Source organism: Mustela lutreola, chromosome 4, assembly GCF_030435805.1.
Source record: "Mustela lutreola isolate mMusLut2 chromosome 4, mMusLut2.pri, whole genome shotgun sequence".
Lineage (NCBI taxonomy): Eukaryota > Metazoa > Chordata > Mammalia > Carnivora > Mustelidae > Mustela > Mustela lutreola.
Genome location: NC_081293.1, coordinates 199,639,048 through 199,659,918, shown reverse-complemented (window position 1 = coordinate 199,659,918; position 20,871 = coordinate 199,639,048). Strand labels below are relative to the sequence as shown.

The 20,871-nt window shown below is 53.7% G+C and overlaps 1 protein-coding gene across 3 annotated transcripts in view; it reads left to right on the top strand.

The window, feature by feature from the left end:
- PAXIP1 (PAX interacting protein 1) overlaps nt 1-17,126 on the top strand; it is a 46,986-nt gene extending 29,860 nt beyond the window's left edge. For all 3 annotated transcript variants that reach the window (XM_059172346.1, XM_059172347.1, XM_059172348.1), the window contains 13 exons: nt 1,970-2,065; nt 2,975-3,112; nt 3,753-3,874; nt 4,287-4,471; nt 5,607-5,650; nt 7,522-7,589; nt 8,942-9,044; nt 9,885-10,053; nt 14,549-14,649; nt 15,602-15,736; nt 15,821-15,896; nt 15,982-16,046; nt 16,657-17,126. In XM_059172346.1, coding sequence (XP_059028329.1) covers nt 1,970-2,065; nt 2,975-3,112; nt 3,753-3,874; nt 4,287-4,471; nt 5,607-5,650; nt 7,522-7,589; nt 8,942-9,044; nt 9,885-10,053; nt 14,549-14,649; nt 15,602-15,736; nt 15,821-15,896; nt 15,982-16,046; nt 16,657-16,668 — 1,314 coding nt within the window. In that variant the 3' untranslated portion in view covers nt 16,669-17,126. The remainder of the gene's footprint in view (nt 1-1,969; nt 2,066-2,974; nt 3,113-3,752; nt 3,875-4,286; nt 4,472-5,606; nt 5,651-7,521; nt 7,590-8,941; nt 9,045-9,884; nt 10,054-14,548; nt 14,650-15,601; nt 15,737-15,820; nt 15,897-15,981; nt 16,047-16,656) is intronic.
- Nucleotides 17,127-20,871: the final 3,745 nt, after the last annotated feature.

Sequence of the window (20,871 nt, the reverse complement as noted above, 5' to 3'; positions counted from 1 at the left end):
CAGGTGCGGCTGGGGCGCTGGAAAGGCACACGCTCTGGGCTGGGGCAGCCCTTCTAACGCCTCTGCTACGCGCCATGTTGTGGACGCCGGAGTCTTCTCCCTAGAGCTATTAGAGCACAGGGAGACAGGAGAGAAAGTTGGGTGAAGGGAGTACCGGGAAGTGATGCCAGGACCCTGTACTGGGGCAGTGGTCGGAGGAGGGGGCGGGGCCCGTTGGAGAGTTACAGCTGCAGAAAACTTCAAAATACAGTCGCGGAAGTGGTAGGAGGCCGTGCGTAGAGACTGTCCTAAAAAGCAGTAGAATAACTCAAAGAAAGGTAGAGAAAGATTTGCTTTTGTTTTGTTGGATTAAAGGATTAGCCCAGGAGGGCCAGCCTTAAACAACAGGAGTGTGAGAGCAGGGGACGCCAGGGCAGGGCGCTCAGCACCTGGGGCGGTGGGGAGGGGGACACGCCACGTCAGGTGCAGCTCAGAGTTCTGAAGCAGGTGACCCCGGCCGAGCGCGGCAAGGACGGTCTCCTCACCTTCCACAGTCAGTGGGGTGAGGGCAGGAGCCGTGTCCGGCCGATGGGAAGGTGAGTGGCCGGAGGAGCCCGCCTCTGCTGGGGCACGCAGAGGGGTCTCAGAGGGGTGGCACTGGGTAGAGCAGGGTTGCCAGGCCGCTTGGTGGGCTTCTCGGCAAGGCGTGTGTTGTACCATGTGCTGCTGTGGGACGGGGCCACCCATGGCGCCGTGAGTCGCGGCAGTGCTCGTTCCTCGGGTGGGACACCAGGCAGCAGTGCTGTAGGATGGGGCGCAGGGTTCGGGCTCCCTGTGGGCGGTGCGGTTGGTGGGCGAGAGCCTCCTGGCTTGCCCCCAGGGCGTGTGAGCTGCGGCCCAGCAGGGAGGAAGCCCTGCCCATGGTCATCCGTATCCCGTGGGGCTGGCCCGTACCCACGGAGGGGATCGGGCTCTCGTCCAAGGGGAAGCACATTGGGGATGTGCGGGCCTGGTTCTAGCTGCCGTGGTGTTCTCTGAAGCACTTGGGAGCCAGAGGGAAAGGTGTACAGGAAGAGGGAGGCAGGAGGGCAGTTCTGGACCAGCCCGGGGAGGGCACGTGCAGCAGTGGACACGGACCGGAGGCGGACTCCAGCGCGAACGGTGATGTGGCCAAATGGGGGGAAGGGTGGCCAGGACTCTGTCCTGTCCTTGGAGGTGGGGGTACACAGCAGGTGCACCAGAGGCAGTGGCAGAGGAGGTGGCTGTTTCCAGCAGGCCTCACCAGTGTGCGCAAAGGGCTAGAATAGCGAAGCTTAACAAGGAGGTGAAGCAGAATTGTTTTGCGGGGCACGTCTTTTTCAACGGACAGCGACAGTCTCTCCGGTGCAGTTGTTTGGACTCTGACCCCCCATGCCCGCCATCTAATGCCGTCTAATGCCTGTGTGGCACAGAGCAGTCCCGCGCCCCCACTCAGGGTCTGAGTTAACAGATTTTGGTATCCACTGCTTTCTCGCTGCTTTTTTTGTTTCCCTTTAAAGAAATGAGTAATGGCTTTTAATCATGGGCTGTTTGGTCATGTCTGAAGCAGGTTTTCAGTGTCACACCTGGGGGGGTCCTGGGGCGGTCCTGTTGGCATCCAGGGCTGTGGTCCGCATCCTGCACGGGCTCGCCCTCTGCCCCGCACCATCAGTGGCTCTGACACGTGGTGGTGCCAGGTGGGGAGGGCTCTGCTTCAGGAAGAGGGCGCTCCATTTCTCGCTCATCTCCATCTGGGGATTCAGATTCAGAGAGTGCTGGCGCTCATTTTCACATCGTGGTGCTGGACGGAAGCACCCATAAACACAGCTGATACCCAGCGCACCCCCTTCGGCGAAGTAGGCTGTGAAAACCTGTCGTGGACTGTTTCGAGAGCAGTCTAACCTGAAAGTCAGTTCTCGGTTTTCCTGAGTACTTGAAGTTGATTGCAACTTTGGGTCTTGTGTGTGTCTAGATAATCCAGACGCATGGTGGCGCCGTGGACCCCACGTTCTCCAGCCGGTGCACACACCTGCTGTGCGAGAGTCAGGTCAGCGGGATGTACGCGCAGGTGAGTGGCCTCGGCTCTGATTGCAGCGAGGTCTGTCCCTTTTCAAGGACCATCCAAGGATTCTAGAGACTAGTGTCTTTGGAAAGGACTTGTGTCTACTTCTGAAAGGGAATACGTTTTTAGTAATTTTCATCAATCTGTGCCGGGATAAATATGTGCGTGGACTGCTGGCCTCTAGGTCTTTGAGCGTGGAGAGAGTGAAGGTGAGCCCAGGTGGTGTCAGGGACAGGACACTGACCTTGTACTCGGTCCAGAGCAGCACTGACCGACCGGGGGCGGAAGCAGGCTTTCCCGCTGTTGTGGGGCTGTGTACGTATGCAGGCTGGAGGGGCGGCTCCAAGGCCCCGTGGGGCACAGGCTTTCTCCGGTGTCACCTCGACTGTTCCCCCAAGTCTCTTCTCTTCTAACAGTGTTGTTGTGGGTAGACAGACTGCGGTCGTTAGGCATGTCATGAATGCCCAGAAGCTCCTCTTAAACACTTTCCACCTGAAAACGTAGAAGTGCTTGTGAGGGTTAGTTTCTCTCCTCTGTGGTTAATTTTAGTGGGCGGTTATATTTTTTCAGAAGAAACTTGTTCTCTTTGGGGCCCTCGGTGTTCTTAAGGGAAATTTTCATGTTGATGATTACAAACTCTACTCATGATCAAAGTTATTTTTAAGGTTGTTATAAAATGTGTTGCTTTTGTCCCCCGTTGCCGGCCGCGTGTATGTAGGTGGTCCCACTGTTAGTTGGGTGAGAATCCGCCGGCCTCTGTCATCTGTCCCTTTGGTAAAGCCAGCGCTCGGTGCCCTGCGGTCCCCACAGGCCTTCCCTCACAGGTGCTGCTGCAGTTACACAGCCTGGCCGCTTTGTGCCTCTGCCGCAGCTGCACACACGCCAGCCCGGCAAACCTGTGATCTTGTTTGGCAGGCGATCAGGGAGAGGAAGAGGTGTGTCACGGCGCACTGGCTGAACATGGTCCTAAAGAAGAAGAAGCTGGTGCCGCCTCACCGCGCCCTCCACTTCCCTGTGGCCTTCCCCCCGGGAGGAAAGCCCTGCTCTCAGCACGTAAGGGACATCCCTTGGCGTCGTGATCCTGCCCCGCCTGCCCGTCTCCCACGTGGGCCTCTGAGTCCCTGTCCTGGCGTGCTACCTCCGGCCCAGCTTGAAAGGGCCCTGCGGTGCCACTGTCTCATTGCCCAGGTCCCTTAAAGCCATCAGAGTCCCCTGCATGGAGCAGAACTTCACTGGGTCTCTCCAGCTTCTGCCGCTACTTAAAACCCTCAAGTAAACCAGGCCTCGTCTGCCGGGAGCGGCCCCGCTGGCAGGACTTATCCGGACTTGTGGGGGTCTGTCACTCACGTAACCTCCAGGCTGGGGTTTAGTGAGAATGAGGAACTGGCCAGTTCATGTTTATGTGCTTAGTGAGAGAGCTTTGTTCAAATGATCCGGACGGCGTCCTGCTCACGCAAGCAAGGTTCCCCCGTGTCTCCTCTCGTGTTCGCTGCCCTCCCCCCACCTCCCCCGTGGCGCCGCATGTCACCGGTGGACCGTGGACAAGAGGCTGGTTTGGACATTCACAGGAGGGGCGTTCCTGCCTGTGTGCAGGGACGCGGGTGACGCGTGGAAACACCCGTGGGTAAAGGAGCAGGTGTTCACGGTCGCCCTGTCCCTGTGTCTCGGCCTTATTTGCTCTCTTTGTGCTTAGATTATTTCTGTGACTGGATTTGTCGACAGTGACAGAGACGACCTGAAGCTGATGGCTTACCTGGCGGGCGCCAAGTACACGGGCTACCTGTGCCGCGGCAACACGGTGCTCATCTGCAAGGAGTAAGCGTGGCCCCGGGGGCTTGGGGCTCCTGTAGGGGACCCTGGTGCAGGGCGGGGCTCCAGGTCCTCCTGGTTCCCTGGTGGGTGGGCGTTTGAGAACCCAAGTCGGTTGGAAGAACGGCAGTGATCTGTTTGATAGCGGCAGGAGTACCTATAAAAGGGAACGAAATTAGAGGCATCGACAAGATTAGGATTAAGTTCGGCGCTGGGAATAAGAACTTAGTAAACTAGCAGAAAACCCGGTGACCCAGCGTGAGCCGGGACGTGTCCTGGAATCACCCGCCGGGGGTTACTGGTGACTCTGCTGAGATGCCCCCGATGTTTCTAAGGTACTGTGTTGAAAATAAACGTTTTTTTTGAACAGTAGGCAAATCTAACACTTAATAAAATGTGTTCCCCCCCCCAAAAAAAGACCCACCGGTTTGAAGTATGAGAAAGCCAAGGAGTGGAGGATTCCGTGTGTGAACGCCCAGTGGCTCGGCGACATCCTCCTGGGGAACTTCGAGGCGCTGAGGCAGGTCCACTACGGCCGCTACACGGCATTCAATCTGCAGGAGCCCTTCGCCCCGACTCCGCACTTGGTTTTCAATCTTCTGGGTAAGTGGGGTTTCACCGGCGCATCAAGGGTTACAGGGCTCCCGCCGCCTTGCATTTACCGGAGGCATAACCGTGCCCTTAGCCTTCCCGTCGTGTTCATTCCCTGTCACTCCTGGTCTCCTGCCCACACTCCCTTCGGCCACCCCGCAGGGAGGCCTCACTCGTTCCGCGTTCTCAGTCGCCATCCTGGTAGCCGCTCACAGACGGAGGAGCTCCCAGGGCACTGCCGTCTCGTCTGCAGCCAGTGACTGCGTCTCTGAAGCACCCCCTCCCCGTGACCCACGCCCAGCCTTCTCTGCCTCAGTGGTGGACGAGCACCTGTCTCCTGCCTCTTGCCCTTGTCGGGCCTTGGCTGACCTGCCATGGCGAGGGCGGCGAGGGAGGCAAGGGCAGGTGTGGGCAGCGTGGGCGGCGAGGGAGGCGAGGGCAGGTGTGGGCAGGCGTGGGCGGCGAGGGCAGGTGTGGGCCAGCTGCAGCTGCTCCTGGGTGGCACCGACCTCTGTTGCCCACCCTACCGACCAGCAGCTGTGCTGCGTGTGCTGTAGGACATCCGTTCGAGCAGACGGTCATTCAAACTCTGCTTTACTGTGCTCGCTTGTCGAGTTCATTCGGCGTGAGGTCCGGATGCCTTTAATCACGAGAGAGGTCCTCGGTTTAAGCCACGATCTCTCTCAGGGACAGACATACCTGTCTTCCTCCATTCTGAAATGAAAGCATCATAAAGATTCCTCGTCCTTCCCTGAAGCGTTCAACCCAGCCGATGTGTGGGGGACGTGCTGTGGTCCTTCACGCTGGCTCTCTGACGCCATGGCCACATGGCGATGGTTCCCACGCCTGGCCGCCGGCCGCCACAGTGGGCTGTGGGATAGCTTCACTCTGCACACCTGTTGCTGGGCTGTCACTGTTCTCCCTCGTGCTCCTACCCAGAGAAGGCACGGCATGTTCACCCCCGAGCACTGTCCCCGCCTGCCCTCGTCCTGGAAGAAAAGTTAGCACAAGCGAAGTTCTGTTTTGTGTCCTTGATAAAATTGAAAGTCACCTACATGTCTAAGGTTACCAGCCCCAGAAAAGGTTTTCACAAACAGGCTTTCCACGTAAGCAGTGTTGTTGTAAAGTAACTTCTCTTTCTCTCTAGATGCTTGGAGAGTCCCGTTGAAAGTGTCGGCCGAGCTGCTAATGGTACGTTCAGGCTTTGGCCAAGTCGCTTAGGCTGTCACAGTCTTATAAACGTGCAGGATTTGTGTTTGTCAGTTAAAAACTCTTTGAGTAATCAGTCCACGTAACAAATGAAGGTCGTACCTCCCCACCTGTCATAAAACATTTAGCCCTGGGTCCTTTCCTCCCTTACCTGGTGGCGGTTTCCGTCCTTGGTACTGCCACGTGGAAGAGCACTGTTGGCTTCCACGAGCCGTGTGGCTGCTGGAAAGAGCGAGAAGGAAGTAGGACAAACATACATCTTGTTTCCATCTCATGCATGGGCCGGGAGCCCTGACGGCAGCACCGGCAGCTCCGACGCGCTCTGGGCCGCAGAGGAGACAGGAGGGGACGCCTGGCCACGTCGGGGGAGGTGTCTGATTCTGTCCTTGACTCAAGTTGGAATGCGGGTGACAGCCAGGAGGCAAGCTGGACTGCCCTCCGGGTGGGGCCGTCGGTCAGACGTGATGGTGGGACACGAATGGTGTTTTGGGCTATGTTTCCGCGGCACGTCTAAGTAATGCCACGCTGTAGAACCTGGTCCCTGGTCCCTGTCACTGCTGGCGCGCTGCCACCGCGAGGACAGCCGTGGTTTCCTTGGTGGGGGCCGTGGAAGTTAAAGGTTCAAGGTTAGGTGCATGCCACTGCGTGCAGTCTGCTGGGTTTCTTCGCTGATGGACTTGCAGGTCACGTGGAGCTTTAGAGGGAGGGTTGGTGTCCCACGAGCCGCCGAGGAGCGTGCTCTTCTCAGGATTACGAGAACACCTCAGCCTGTGCCCTCCTTCCTGACGATCTGCGGTGCCGCTTCCACGTCTAACGTCGTTAGAAGCCACTGACAACTGTCCAAAGTGTTTCCTTCATCCTGATGATGTGATGACGTGGTCACGTGGGGTGGTTCCTTTCGCTTAAACTCACAGTTGTGGTTTTACTGAAACCTGACCAGCTCTGACACCTGAGCAAGAACAGATATTCTCCGGATCCATTTGGATGAGAGGGTCATGGTGGCCTTGAGGATGAAGCTGGGAACCTGGTCCTCAGGGAAGACCCGTCCAGGCCCCGCACCACAGACACCACCTTCCTGTGGCTCCGTGCAGGCGGTCACAGCAGCCTGGTCATCCCGCTTGCGTCCCCTGCGTGTTTCTTGCTGCTGCTGGTCCGTGGCGCCGGGGACACTTGCCAGCGCCTGCCACCTTCTGAGATCCGGGGGCTGCGCTTGTCGGGGTTCCGTGAGCCCAGCCCTAAGTCTGACGGGGTGCAGGGGTCCCTGGCGTCGCCTGCGCGCATGCTGACTTGTGCAGGGGCCATCTACACCCGGCAGCAGTGGTTAGAAAGCGATCAGGAGGGGTTCCGGGCTGTAAACCACGGCACGTCTCTGGAAGTAGCTGCGGGAACGTGCTCTGCTGCGGGGAGCGCTGCGGGCCGCCCCGTGACCGTCCTACAACGCACGCAGCCGGCAGCCCTGCTTGAGGGGCCGTCGGCTTCAAGGGGCTGTGACCGCAGTGACCGTGTTCCCCATAGTCCACCCTGGGACACGGGGCCACACGCGTGAAGTGAAAACCGCCACGCGGTGTTGAAGCTGGAGGACGGCCTGCGTGGTGCAGCAGCGGGGGGGGGGGGGGTAGGGATGCCCCGAGGGCCTGAGGGTTTGGGGGGCCTGGAAGGCAGGCGCCGAGCCGCACAGCAGTGTCTGGAGCCTGGTGCCGGCAGCGGCTCTTGCCGGGTTCCCGGGCGGGTGCTGGTGTCGCCGCAATGCGGCGCGGGGCCGTCGCAGGAGCGCGCTGGCTCTTCCCTGCGTGGATCGCCCGGGGTGCCCGGTCACAGACCCATGAGCTAAGCACGTGACCCTTTGCTTGCAGGGCGTGCGGCTGCCTCCCAAGCCGAAAGTGAGTGACGTGACGGCCCAGCCTTCCTCCAAGAGAGCCAGGTATAGCCACCCTGCGCCTGCCACGCTCAGCCCTCAGCGCGTCAGGAGAGCCGGGTTCAGGGTGTTTTCACAGTAAATGAGATTTGCTTATTGCCTCGCACCTTTGTTGTGGTTTGTTTCTGTCTCGTTGCTCAACATAAAAGTGAAAGGCATGTATTTTTTTTAATTTAAAAAAAAAAGCTGTATTTTTTTTTTTTTTTTTTTTTTTTTTTATACAAAACCTTATCAGAAGCTCGGGGGACATAGCTGCTGTGGCAGAGCGCACTGGGAGCCCGGCAGGGCGGGCTGGGCTGGCCGTGCGCGCCAGGCTGGGGTTGAACCCTCCCTGGGAGAGCGTGTGCGGGGCTCGGGGCTCCCGTGCTAAAGACCCGCTCGGCCGGCTCCGGGCAGCAGTGGTGTCTCGGCTGTCACTGGGTGCGTCAGGCACAGCAGACACAGGATGAGCCTGGAGCTTGCTGCTTCATCCGGCGTCTTCCAAAGCCCTTATTTCCCAGCTGGACGTGCAAACCACAGTTGACCTGCTTGGGCTGTGCCCTGTGGTCGCCAGCTTCCCCTAGTCTCTCCCCTGCTCTACATCCTGCCTGTTCCACCCCCACATCACAGTGTGTGTCACGGAAGGATTCACTAGCGTCCTGATTGACCATATCTATTAGGGCGAGAGCATGAGCAGTGATGGGGCCATGGGTGCCGACGGGGAGAGAGAGGATCTCAAGCAGACTCCTTGCCCGGTGCCGAGCCCAGCTCAGGGCTCGATCTCATGGCCCTGAGATCAAGAATTGGGTACTTAACCAATGGAGTTACCAGTGCCCCTATGATCATTTATTAAATGGTCATATTAATGCCCCTAAATGAACCTTAAAAACTATTTCATGTGGACGGTCTCAAATGTAGGGTAAAAAAGGAACTCCAAAATTTTAAGGATAAGTAAAAGACTCAGTGATTTAATTTAAAAGCTGTGCTTAAGTCCAGTAGCTTGTTTTGAGCCTCTGATGTATGTAAGACAGGGTGGAGGTCCTGTGAGGGGCTGCAGCTCCCGGACGCCCCCTCAGTGGCTGACGCACACCCAGAACAGGTCTTTGGCAGAACCATCGAGACAGGAGTTGAGAACATTTGTGACGGGGGGTGGGGTTCAGTGGGTTACTTTCCTTGGAGGCACCGTGCAGTGTTTTGGGGAGACCAAGGAAGATGGGGACAGACAGGACAGGCGCCTCGCACTCTCCCGGATGGACAAATCCCCACATACTTAAAGCTCCCCGCAGTTGGTAAAATAGAAATGATCTTTAGCAGACAAGGGGTTTTAGTAGTTTCAAGTGAACAAAGTCAGCTTTGTGTTTTCTGTATTCATTTTACAGAATCGAAGATATACCGCCTCCCACCAAAAAGTTAACACCAGAATTGACCCCTTTTGTGCTTTTCACTGGATTTGAGCCTGTCCAGGTTCAACAGTATATTAAGGTAAAATTATATTCTGCTTTCTGTAAGGATACTTAGCCCTGTGCCTTTCTGTATATATTTGTTGTAGGGTAGCAGTTAATTAAAATAACACTGAGTCAGGAATATCCTAATAGTCTTAATAACATATACTTACAAAGTAGTTGTAGTAGTTTTTATAGTAATAAGTAGTCATTAAATTGTTGAGGGTTTTTTCACCTCGTTCTGTGCTTTCTACATTTGGTTTTCTACGTAGACAATTGCTTTCTTAGTAGGACTCTGGTGATTAGACCGAGACCCATTTTTATAGCCGCAGAAACAAGAGCAAGCCTGCTTAAAGGCCATTGTCCTAGAAAGGCTCAGCTTAGCCCCTCAGCGTCTCCCACTGAAGCTGCAGGCCACCTGGGGGAGGCTCAGGGAATCATGTCCTTGGATAGGAAGTGGGGACACGACCTCAAACACACGTCCTGGAGCAGCAGCTTCCTGTTGCTGGGCCATGGGGATGGGGTGCAGTGAAAAGTTCGTGACTGTCCTGTTGGATTCCTTCTCATTGTTTTTAAGGGAAAGAAACTTACAGATGGGATTCTAGGTTCAGTACAATTTAATTTTTTGTGTTCACGATGGAGTGTTTTCCACGTGCTCGCATCTCCTCAGTCAAGTCTCTGCTGGGGTTCTTTGAAAGCAGAGACTGTAGGTGACTGTGCTTCATGCACGCCTGTGTCACCTGCGGGTCTGAGATGCGCTGCCTGGTGCTCGGGGACTCGATTGGTAGGGAGGTGGCATCTGTGGCCGTGACGACAGCTGTGGGCGCCGTCCCGGGGCGGTGGAGGCCGCACTCATCACTGCCTGTGCTCCTCCCTTCAGAGGCTCTACATCCTGGGGGGCGAGGTCGCCGAGTCGGCGCAGAAGTGCACGCACCTCATCGCCAGCAAAGTGACGCGCACGGTCAAGTTCCTGACGGCCATCTCTGTGGTGCGGCACATCGTGACCCCGGAGTGGCTGGAGGAGTGCTTCAAGTGTCAGAAGTTCATCGGTACGTGCTGCTGTCGCGTCCTCGCGTTTCCGGCTCCGGACAGACTTTTTCCCTGGTGTCTGTCCGCTTTCGTCCCTGCAGACACCAGCTCACTCTTTCACTCCGGACGACTCCCCGCTAAATTCATGACTATCTTCCGCGTTCCAGCAAGTCCGGGGCTGCTGTTGTCATGCTACAAAGTAGGAGGTTCGGTCATTCAGGCAGCGCTAGGGAAGCTAAGCTCCCTGCCACCCTTTGCTGGGTGCTGACCCGTGTATTTTGTTTGGAAACCGGCAGTAGAAGGCAGTCCCCGCAGGCAGCGGCGTCTGTGGTGGTCCCGGCCCGGGTTTGATGGCCGGTTCCGTCGGAGGGATGGGGTCTGCCTCCCCTCGCCGGCCTCCTGTTGTTCAGAGCCCCAGGAGTGAATTCCTTCTGGGCTGTCAGGGAGAGGTTTGTCTCTTAGCTTATCCAAGTGTTTTTAGAACTTGCTACGCAGAGAGCGAGTATGAGCTCCAGACCATTCCTCCATGAAGCTTTATGGCCGCAGTTCATTTGCGCCTTCGTTAGCGTCAGCGGCATTGTCCTCTGTGTGAGCCTCCCCAGCCACTGCAACCACATCCTCACCCCTTACCTGTCTGCTGGAGCAGGAGAAGGGAGCTTGGCCCCGTGACAAGCATCACCACCATCTGTTTAGTTTCTTGTTTTGGTCTTTAAGCCCCAAGGGCAGTGGCGCTAAGACTTTTATCCGTTTGTAAAGTTCACAGCAGTCCACATTTCACGAAGTTTTGGCCGACTGACTTTCACTTGTTTGGCGTTAACTGTTGCCCTCTGAGGGGTCGAAGGGGTTCAGTCGCTTGTAAACACTTACTATGTATTAGTAATAAATACTCGTACATCTCCCGTCCGGCGCCCGAGTGTCAGGATGGAAGAGTGTTTGCTGGTCACGGTCATTGCCTTCTCGGAGTCCTGTCGCCGGAGCCTGCCGTCCGCGCCGTTTCTCAGTGGCTCTTGCGCTCAGCGAGATGCATCTCCGTGTCCCCCCGTCCCTTCACGGCTTCGTAGCTTGTTTGTTTGTGGCACTGAGCGTGGACCACAGTTGATCTGTTCGCCGACGGGAGTTTTGACAATTATGAACACAGCCGCCGCCGTCATTCTCGTATAGCTTTTGTGGGGCTGTGACTTAGAGTCTGTACCGAGGGGTGTGACTGCTGGATCACGTGGCAAGAGTGTGGTTAGTCTGGTAAGAGCCCACCAGACGTCTTCCCCGTGAGCTGCCCTCGTCTGCGTTCCTGCCCGAGATGGAGGACCTTCCCGTCGCTCCGCATCCTTGCTTGCATTTGGTGGTGTCGCTGTTTGGGGTTTCTGCCATTTTAGGTGTTGTGTAGCGGTCACCTCGTTCTGTGGCAGTTTGCGGTACAGTGAGGACTTAGACGTGGAGCATTTTTCATGCACACATCTGCCATTTCTGTATCTTCTCTGGTGCCACGTTTATCCAGAGTTTTTGCCCGTTTTTTAAATTGAGTTGTTTTCTTATTGTTGAGTCTCACGAGTTCTTTGTATATTTTGGACAGCAGTCCTGAGTCAGTTGTGTCTTTCCAGCTGTTTGCTCTCCGTCTGTGGCTTGTCTTCTCATTCTGTTGACATTATTGTCCCAGAACACAAATTTTTGATTTTAATGATGTCCAGCTGATCCGTTATTCCTTCCGTAGATCATGCCCTCGGTGTTGTACCTGAAGTTACCGCCAAACTCAGTCATCTAGATTTTCTCCTGTGTTCCAGGAGTTTTTTAGGTTTATACTTAGGTCTGTGACCCATTTTAATTTTTGTGAAGGGGGTAGAGTCTGTGTCTGGATTCCTAGGTTTGTTTTTTGCATGTGAACATCCAGGTGTTGAAAAACTGGTCTTTGTTCAGTCCTATTGCCTTTTCCTTTCTTAAAGACCAGTTTATATTGTTGATGTGGGCCTGTTTCTGGGGTTTCCTGATCGATTCTTTGCCGGTGCTACGCAGTATTGACTCTGCGAACGTCGAGCTGAGCTTAGAAGGTGGCTTTCTGCTTTGTTCTTGTCCTTCTGTGCTGCGTCGGCCTCTCTGGCCATTTGTCCTCCATAGCAGCTTTAGGATCAGTTTGTTGGTATATGCAAATCACTTATTTACTTAACGATTTTATTTCTTTGAGAGAGTGTGCGTGCAAGAGAGGGAGAGACAGAGCATGAGCGGGGGGGAGAAGCAGGCTCCCCGCTGAGTAAGGAGCCCGATGCAGGCACAGGACCCTGGGATCATGACCTGAGCCGAAGGCAGAGGCTTTAACCCACTGAGCCACCCAGGTGCCCCAAATCATTGATTTTCAATAAACATTTAATATTTTGTTTTGCCAAAAGTTGACACTTTGGGATTATTTTCTCAATTTCTCAAGAAGAATATTAACCTTACTTGGGTGGTTTGTAGTAGGGTCTGAAGTTTTGCTTTCAGAGTCATTTCTTTGTTTTACCCATCTTTTAACATTTTATAAACATACTTTATAAACATGGTTTATACATAGTTGGTTTTTGATTTAAGAAAAATAATATAGTTGGTTTTGATTTTTAAAAATCTTACTAATTTGAAACAGTCACTAAGCTACCAAACAGCTGCAAGTATAGTATAAATTGCTGGTTTCTCCTGACCCATGGAAGGGCACGCCGCCAGAGTGCTGCTCCATCATCCCCAGCACCGTGACCTGTGTCCCCCACAGAGAGGGCCATCATGCCCCATGGCCACAGTATAGCCCTGAGTCCAGTCCATGGCCACTCACTCAGCTCTGCTTGGCTGTCCCTGCGGTGTCCCTCAAATCCAGCGGGTCCGGGTCGGAACCGTGCACATGGTCACCATGTCTCCTCCGTGTCCTTTGTCGCTTCGGTTGGTTGTTTGATAGAATGTCCCTCTGTCGGGGACACCAGCTGCTTCCCCCCCGATTGAGGGCAGGGCTTCCCCACTAGGTGCCGGTCCTTGCAGCACTCCTGCTGGGGCTTGTGCTGTTCTGCTGTGTGACTCCTGGGTCCCTGTGATCCCGGGAGCAGGTGCCATCTGCGGGCCTTCTCAGTGCGGTATGTCATTTGCGGAGAAGTACGTTGAAACAGTGCCAGTATTTCTGTTCATTTGATTTGTTGTTTCCTGGTGTGGACACCTTCTTAAATTTTATTCCGTGGGCTGTTACCGTGCTGTCTTTGATGTCCAGTGAGAGCCACTCCGGCTGGCTTTTGGCACAAGGAGGTTCTAGGCTCACGTTACGCTCTGCGGCCCTGTGTCGGTCTCGTTAGGTTTTGAGGTTGGAGCGCAGAACCCAGGGTAGCGTCTCCTGCGCCCAGGCCGTCAGAGCCGCTCTGCTCTCGGGTGGCTGCTCCAGGGGGGGCGCTGGCTGCTGCCCGCTGACCTGCCACCAGGTCCTGGGAAGGCACAGCTGCTTCGTCGGGTGCCCTGGACATTTGCATCTGATGTGTCCTGTGTGCCGGCACCTTTGTTCATATCGGACTTCTCCAATTTCCAGATCTTGTTTCTCCCACCTGACACAGCGGAGCAGCTCCATCTGATTGGTGGATCAGCTGGCTTTCCCGGTTAGTGATTTGTCTCTTTGCTGATCGGACTGTTCTTGGTCGGGGTCAGCCGGCTGGCTGGTGAGCGGACGCGGCTTCTCCGGGTGTGAAGCCTCATTGCTTTATGAACAGGACCTTGGGCAGAAACCGCACGTAGCCTGCAAGTCCTGGCGTGTGTCGTCTTGCTCCCTGACCCCTGCCCTGTGCCGTACTTTGGGCAACTGTCATCAGAGCCCGCTGTGTTACGCGACCTGGTTGTTACTATGACATGAGGAAGAAATGCTTTCCTGAGCATGGGACTTTGATAAGAAGCCTGAAACATGTGATGAAACATGTGATCTTTGACTTTTGGTAAATTGGAAGTTTCTTAATGTTACCGTAAGAACTGTGAAAGACAGAGTTCTCCTACGTCCTCAAGATTTGGTGAAACTATTCCTTGTAAATTGCTGTCCACTTTCATATATTTAGAAGGAATCTGTTAGATCTGCGCAATTTATTACCAGCTCCTTGAGTCCAACGAGGCCTGCGGTCGTCACATTCACATTGGATGTGATGTGGGTTCTGAGCTGGTCCCCCGGGCCTGAGTTCTCCTTCAGGGTCTGTGAACTCGCTGAAACCATGTGGAATGGGCAGGGGTGTGGAGAGCAGGTGGGCAGTGGAAGAGGGGCCCCAGCTGTCAGTCCATTTGTTTTCAGGAGCATATGACCCCGGAGGCGAAGATACGCTGTGGAGAAGGAAGTCTGTCTGTCCTCTTGTCTGGCTGTTTTCAGGGAAGAGCAAATGAAACAGAATAGCGGGGATTTCCGTATTCAGCGGTTTCCCCGGGGTGGGGGGTGAGCCGCGTGCAACATGCCCTTGACCTGCTGCCAGGAGACCTCAGGGGCGGATCCCGTGCCTGGTTCCCCGCGAGTCTGCACTGTTCTGAGTGGGTGGCTCTGTTTTCCAGACGAACAGAACTACGTGCTCCGGGACGCGGAGGCCGAGGTGCTGTTCTCCTTCAGTCTGGAGGAGTCCCTGAAACGGGCACACGCCTCCCCGCTCTTCAAGGTAAAGGGTGGTCACAGGCGTCCTCGCGGTTGCCCCCCACAGGGCACAGCGGCAGAGGGGCTCGCACACTCCCGGCCCCAGGAGGCTGGTCGTCCTCCTGGGACTGGTTCCTGGGGGCCCTGCCGGAGGCCCAGCGTGGAGCGGGAGCGCCGCTCTCCGTGTCCATCGGACACGCGCACGACTAGGCAGGCAGCCCGCGCTGTGCTCATGAAGGACCGAATCAGCAAGAGACATTTAGGTTGATTTTTCTTTTTACAAATGCTTGGTACTTCTTGTTCTTCTCATTAAATCCACACTCCGCTGGAGAATAAGGGTTCTTGGAAAAAGAGTAATTGAACATGTGCCTAAATAAGACCAAAAATTTTTAAATATTTGTTAGATAAGATGCTTAGAACAGCTTGAAAAGGTTTTTTTTGTATCGATCTGTTTTTACTCATTTCAGGGAACCAGCTTAGGAAGGGGAACGGAAATGTTAAGATGTGTCTTAACCTAAGATAGTCTTGAGTTTTCTGAATGCTTTATGAGCGGTTTAAAACACAGTAGTATTGAGAGCAGAGAACAGCTGTTAGAAAGGTACGTCTCAGCCGTCGGAGCCCAGAGATTGCATGGTCTCGAGCAAGAGTCACGCAGGTGCCCGGCCGCCTCTCGCCTGCGCCTGGAGGTGGACGGTGTAGTGTCCTTGCTGACCCACGGAGTCCCTCACGCCTCTCAGGACAGGGGTCCAGTTCCTTTGGCCCCCCCTAGGCCTGACCTGCCCTGGCGGGATGCTCCAGCTAGCTCAGACGGGCACCCTGGCTCCGGGCCCACATCAGGTGGTTGACCGGCAGGGACGGGGACTTCTGTAGCTCCACGGGATGATCCATTTGGTCCAAAATTGCAGTAGAATTCATGAAAAATTACATACCCTAAAATTTCAGAGCAGTTAAAAACGTGCTCGTATTTTTATTTTTAGGCAAAATATTTTTACATCACACCTGGAATCTGCCCAAGTCTGTCCACCATGAAGGCGATCGTGGAGTGTGCAGGGGGACGGGTGCTGTCAAAGCAGCCATCCTTCCGCAAGCTCGTGGAGCACAAGCAGAACAAGGTGGGGGAGAGCAGGCGGGCCGCTGTCGCGCTGCGCCCGGTACGAGCCCTTGTCCGTAACCGATAAGCTTTTTCTTTTCCTTAGAGTTTGTCGGAAATAATTTTAATATCCTGTGAAAATGACCTTCACTTATGTCGAGAATACTTTGCCAGAGGAATAGGTAAGTCTCGCCGCGCCTGCCCGTGATGCGCGCGCGTGGGCACGGCGGCTCGACCGCACTCACGGGGCTCGTCCGTCCCTTCCAGACGTTCACAACGCGGAGTTTGTGCTGACGGGCGTGCTCACCCAGACCCTGGACTACGAGTCATATCCTTTGGGCAAGCAGCTCCCTCCGCCCGCGGAGTCGTGTGTATTCCGCGTACGTGCCCGACTCGGTGATTCTTGCAGACCCAGTGCTGTAAGGATTCTGTGTGTTTGTCCTTTAGTACAAATAAATATATGTATATGTACTTTTTAAGTACATATTTTAAAGAATTTTTAAGATTTTAAGATTTTTAAGGTTTAAGATTTTAATTTTAGATTTTTAAGAATACCTATAAACGCCTGTTCTGTGCTCCTTTTACTCTCAGGAAGAAGAGCCACTTTAACAGTTAGGTGGGTGTCCTCTTAGGGGCCTTTTCCCCACCTAGAGACAGGAGGAGACGGATTAATTTGGCCCCGGGAGAATGGGTCAGAACTGCAGGGGTGGGCGGGGGCGGGGGTGCGGTGGGGGGGTGGCCTCCCGGACGGTCCGTGCCGTATCGGCCCTGACCAGGTCAGAGACGCGTGCCAGGTCCTGCCATGGTGGAGAGCACAGGTGGACTAGTTTACGCAGAGAGAAAAATGGCAGCACGTGCTCACTTACCTAGACTGGGCACTCTGGAGGGGGTGTGAGTTCGCACTGTGTTTGACACGTTTTTTTCCTCAACGCGCCTACATATAAATTTAACTGACGGCCTCGCCACTGCGGCTGGAGCCCGGGACGACAACCGGCGGCGCCTGCTGTGGGGCAAACCCGGCCGCGCTCCCCCGCAGAGGCCCGTGTTCTCCAGCTGCTGCGGGACGCAGGCATTTTAAAGCAGGAGAACAAATATAATAAATATTGTGCATCTTATTAAGATGTGTAATTTTATTCCAAGGAAACATAAATTATGTTTTGTATTATATGAATTTATGAGCCCACATTAGGTTTTATGATTCATTTGCCAGGTTTTTAAATGTTTTCACAACACTGTTAACAGAACTTCGGCTATAAATAAAATGGTGTAAATAAAGACCTTGCTATCTCTAAATTATGGATGTTAAAGATTTGAAACGTTTTGTACTTTGATTATTTTTTTTCTTATACTCTTTTTTCTTTTATATTGAGATCTTGCCCACATTTTAAATAAATGTACTTTTGAACTTAGAATTGAGTGATCCTTTACTTTGTGCATAATGTATAGGATTTACATCAAACTGGATCGCGTTTTAAGTAATTTCAAGGCAAAACAGGATTTCTGGATGGCAGCCATCCTCTGCCATCGGCATAAACACCAAGCAGCGGGCCAGGCGCCCCTGCAGCAGCGCACCCCACAGTCAGAACCTGGAGACCCGCGTCCCGCTCTGATCCAGACCCCATGCTCCGCCACTTCCTGCTGGATCGACTCGGAGGCCGTGGTCCCAGATGGTCAGGGCTGCTGTCACTGCTCATCCTTGGGACCCACGCGGTAATTCCTGAGCTGCACATTCTCTCAGTTTAGTTCCCGTGTACAGTTTAGGTGCCGCACATGCACTAAAGACGCGCGTACAGAACCGTGTTATGGGACCTGTCGCTGTTCCCGGAGGGCTTTGTGACGCCCCCCACCCACTGCGATCAGCGCCCTCCACCCCCGTCCCCAGGACATCACTTCTTCAGGGGTTCCTCCCAGCTCTGCCGCGGTCGGACCACGTGCAGCTCTTTGACCAAGAGGGAAGGAAATCTCCCCGCACTTCACAGTTAAAGGGTCCATGTCCAGCCCTGACCTGTGGGAGTTCCTGGTGAGCCGCCCCATTACCGCTGGGCACAGCTCCAGGCTCACTCTGCCCGAAGTGACATATTTTATTGGCTGCCAGAAGTACTTCTCTTGAGCTCTTTAAAGTTGACCCTAAGAGCACTTATTCTCAGATGTACGTATTCTGGCATTTACTTGTATTTTTAACAAATTGTACCTCAAAATGCGTCCGCTTTGAAGCTAATCATTTTATACCGAAGCAGACTTAGAAACACTTACCCATGGACTTGACGGTTGCACGTGCTACAGATGGCGTTCGTGTTGCTGTGACATATCTCAGGCTCTGCAAAATCCTGGAAAGGAAGAAGAGTTGCGTGATTTTGAGAACACAGTTTTGATCGCGGAGTATTCAGAACGCCGCCCCGTGGCTCACAGCCTCGCAGGAGGGTGAAGGCGCGGATGGAAGACACGGGCCTTCTGTGCGCGTAGCCACGCATCTGTTCCGTCGTCGGTGAGACGGTGTTTGTTTAACCAACATGCAAGTGTGACTGATTTGATTAACCTTTCAATTAGTGCTTTTTGGTTTGTTGGTTTTTTTTCAAAAGCTGCCAAGAAATAATCCTTAAACACTCCAGGAGCTGTCTGCTGCCAACTGGCTGGCCCAGCTGCTGAGCCCGGATTTGGTGGCTCAGGGGAAGCTTCGAATGAATGTAGAAGAAGAGAGATTTCAGGCAAATGCTTCTCACACAAGTTGATTTAAAAAGTTACTTTCCTCCTAAAAAAAGAAAGTCTTTCACTTAATCCTGTTTTGTCTGGCTCAAGGTTGTTCGACAAAGATGACCTACATAGGCAATGTAAAAATTCCTAATAGCCACAGTAAAAAAGCTTTTTAAATTTCAAATTCTTAGGATTCTTAGGATTTCATTTAACACCATGCATCTAAAATATTGCTTCAGCTACATGTCATCATTTTACAAAATTATTGCCACAGTGGCGTTGGCTTGGTTTTCTGGTGCAGTTTTTAAAATCCGCTGTGTTCCACTCACACCTAGCACTCGTCTCAATTCTGACAGACTTCCCTTAGAAATATTTTCTCCCAACTTCGATTTCATACCACTTGGTTTAAAAAAATTCGCATGCCCGTTATGCCAAGCATGAGTATTTTCCAGTAACAAAATCAGTGTCCGTTAAAATTAATTACCATTAAATAAGATTAAAAATCTGGCTCCTCACCTGCACGAGGTACATTTCTGTGCTCGGTGACCCGCTGCGGCCGTCACGTCTGCGGCCATCTGCACGGGCACTCTCTGAAGTGCGAGTGCCATCCGAGTAGCTCCAAGATCACCTCTCTGGGCAGAGTCCCTGGAATCCCGTTCCTGCTGCAGACGGGCCGCAGACAGTGTGGCCTTCATCTGGAGGGGTGCAGCGTGTCCAGGGGGAGTGGAGGAAACCGCGTCCTTGCTCTTGTTAGGGAAACTTGGATGTGTTTTAACCCTGCCAGTATCTGGTGCCTGAAGCAGCAGTACTGACCGCACCACCGTGGCCTGCGAGCAAACAGGGCTGCTGGAGACTTCTAGAGGCAGGAGGCCAGAGCTCCTCTAACCCAGCTGCTCGCGGTCCCAGGAGGTCCTCCCAAATCCCTGATGTTTGTTGAATCAAAAAGTGTGAAATTAAGGAAGCTGGGTGCCTCCGCACACCTGCCCCTGATGGTTCGCACTGCCGCGCGTGTGCCTGTCCCGGCGGCCTCCATGCATCCTGTGGCTGCCGTCCCGGTTCTCAACATGCCCCACAATGAAGGGTTGCCTCCAGGTGCCCCCTGAGCCTTCCCTCGCAAATCTCAACGAGGTTTCTGAGATGCTTTCTGGCCTCTAGTCTCTTCTCCCCGCTGACCACCGCGCTGTCGTCGAATTCCTGTTCAGAGAAAAAAGTCCTTGAGTTGTCATGTTTGAAGTCTGTCTTAAAGCCCTGTGACCTCCCCACCCAGCTCCCCATTCCCAGCAGCTGCACAGAATTCTCTGTTCCTCGTGTCAGACTACCCTCCCGGCTCCCGTCTGGCAAGCTTCCCTGCTTACTAAGACCTGGAAAGCCTTTCCTGGTTCTGGCAGGTTTCCGTTGCCTCTAATCCAGTATAAAAAATGCCTTACAGGCACATAGTTACTTATCTGCACAAGCAACAAAGAAAAAACAGGTAAATTGGATCACATCAAAATTAAAAACCCTTTGTGTGTGGAAAGACAAAACCAATAGTGAAAAAGCAATCCACTGAATGAGAGAAAATACTTGCAAATCCTACACCTGATAAGGAGCTAAAATCCAGGGAGTATAAAGAACTACAACCTTCACAACAACCGCCTGATTGTAAAATGGGCCAAACACTTGAATAGACGCTTCTCCGAAGATGACGTATGAGTGGCCAGGAAGCCCGTGAATAGATACTCAACGTCACTCGGCATCCGGGAGATGCAGATCAAAACCACGATGAACTACCACCTCACTCCCAACAGGATGGGTTCTAGCCAACGAAAGAAAAAGTAACAGATGTGGAGAAAACGGAACCCTCGCGCACTGTCCGTGAGAATGCAAGCCGGTGCAGGCGCTCTGGAAAACACCATGGAGGTTCCCAAAGTCTTAGAAGTATCTTATGCCCAGCAATTCCATTTCTGGGTATATCCCCCAGGAAACGCAACACCGATCTTGGTGGGACATTGATACGCTCACGTTCACAAGCAGCATTATTCGTAGCAGCCAAAAGTTGGAAGCAACCCAAGTGCCTATCGACTGACAGATGAACAAAATGTAGCCCATGTGTGCAGAACGGTATTCAGTCTCCTGACACATGCTGTCCCTCGGAGGATCCAGGGGACTTCACGCTGAGTGGGATAAGAGAGTCACAGAGGGACTGATACTGTATGACCCCACAGGGCAGGAGGAGGGGAGTGAGTGTGTAATGGGGACAGAGTCTCCTTCTGGGACAATGACAAGTTCCGGAGATGCTGGTGGTGACCGTCATACAGCACTGCCCACTGCCCCGCGGCACTTCACCGCTCACTAAAAGATGACTGATGTGGCCAACTTCTGTGTGCTTTGCCACAATTTAAAAAAAAAAAAAAAAAAAAAAGAAGGAAATGAAGAGTACCGGTGAGGACTGAAGGTCGAGGACTCTCTCGTGAGTCCGCCCTCTGG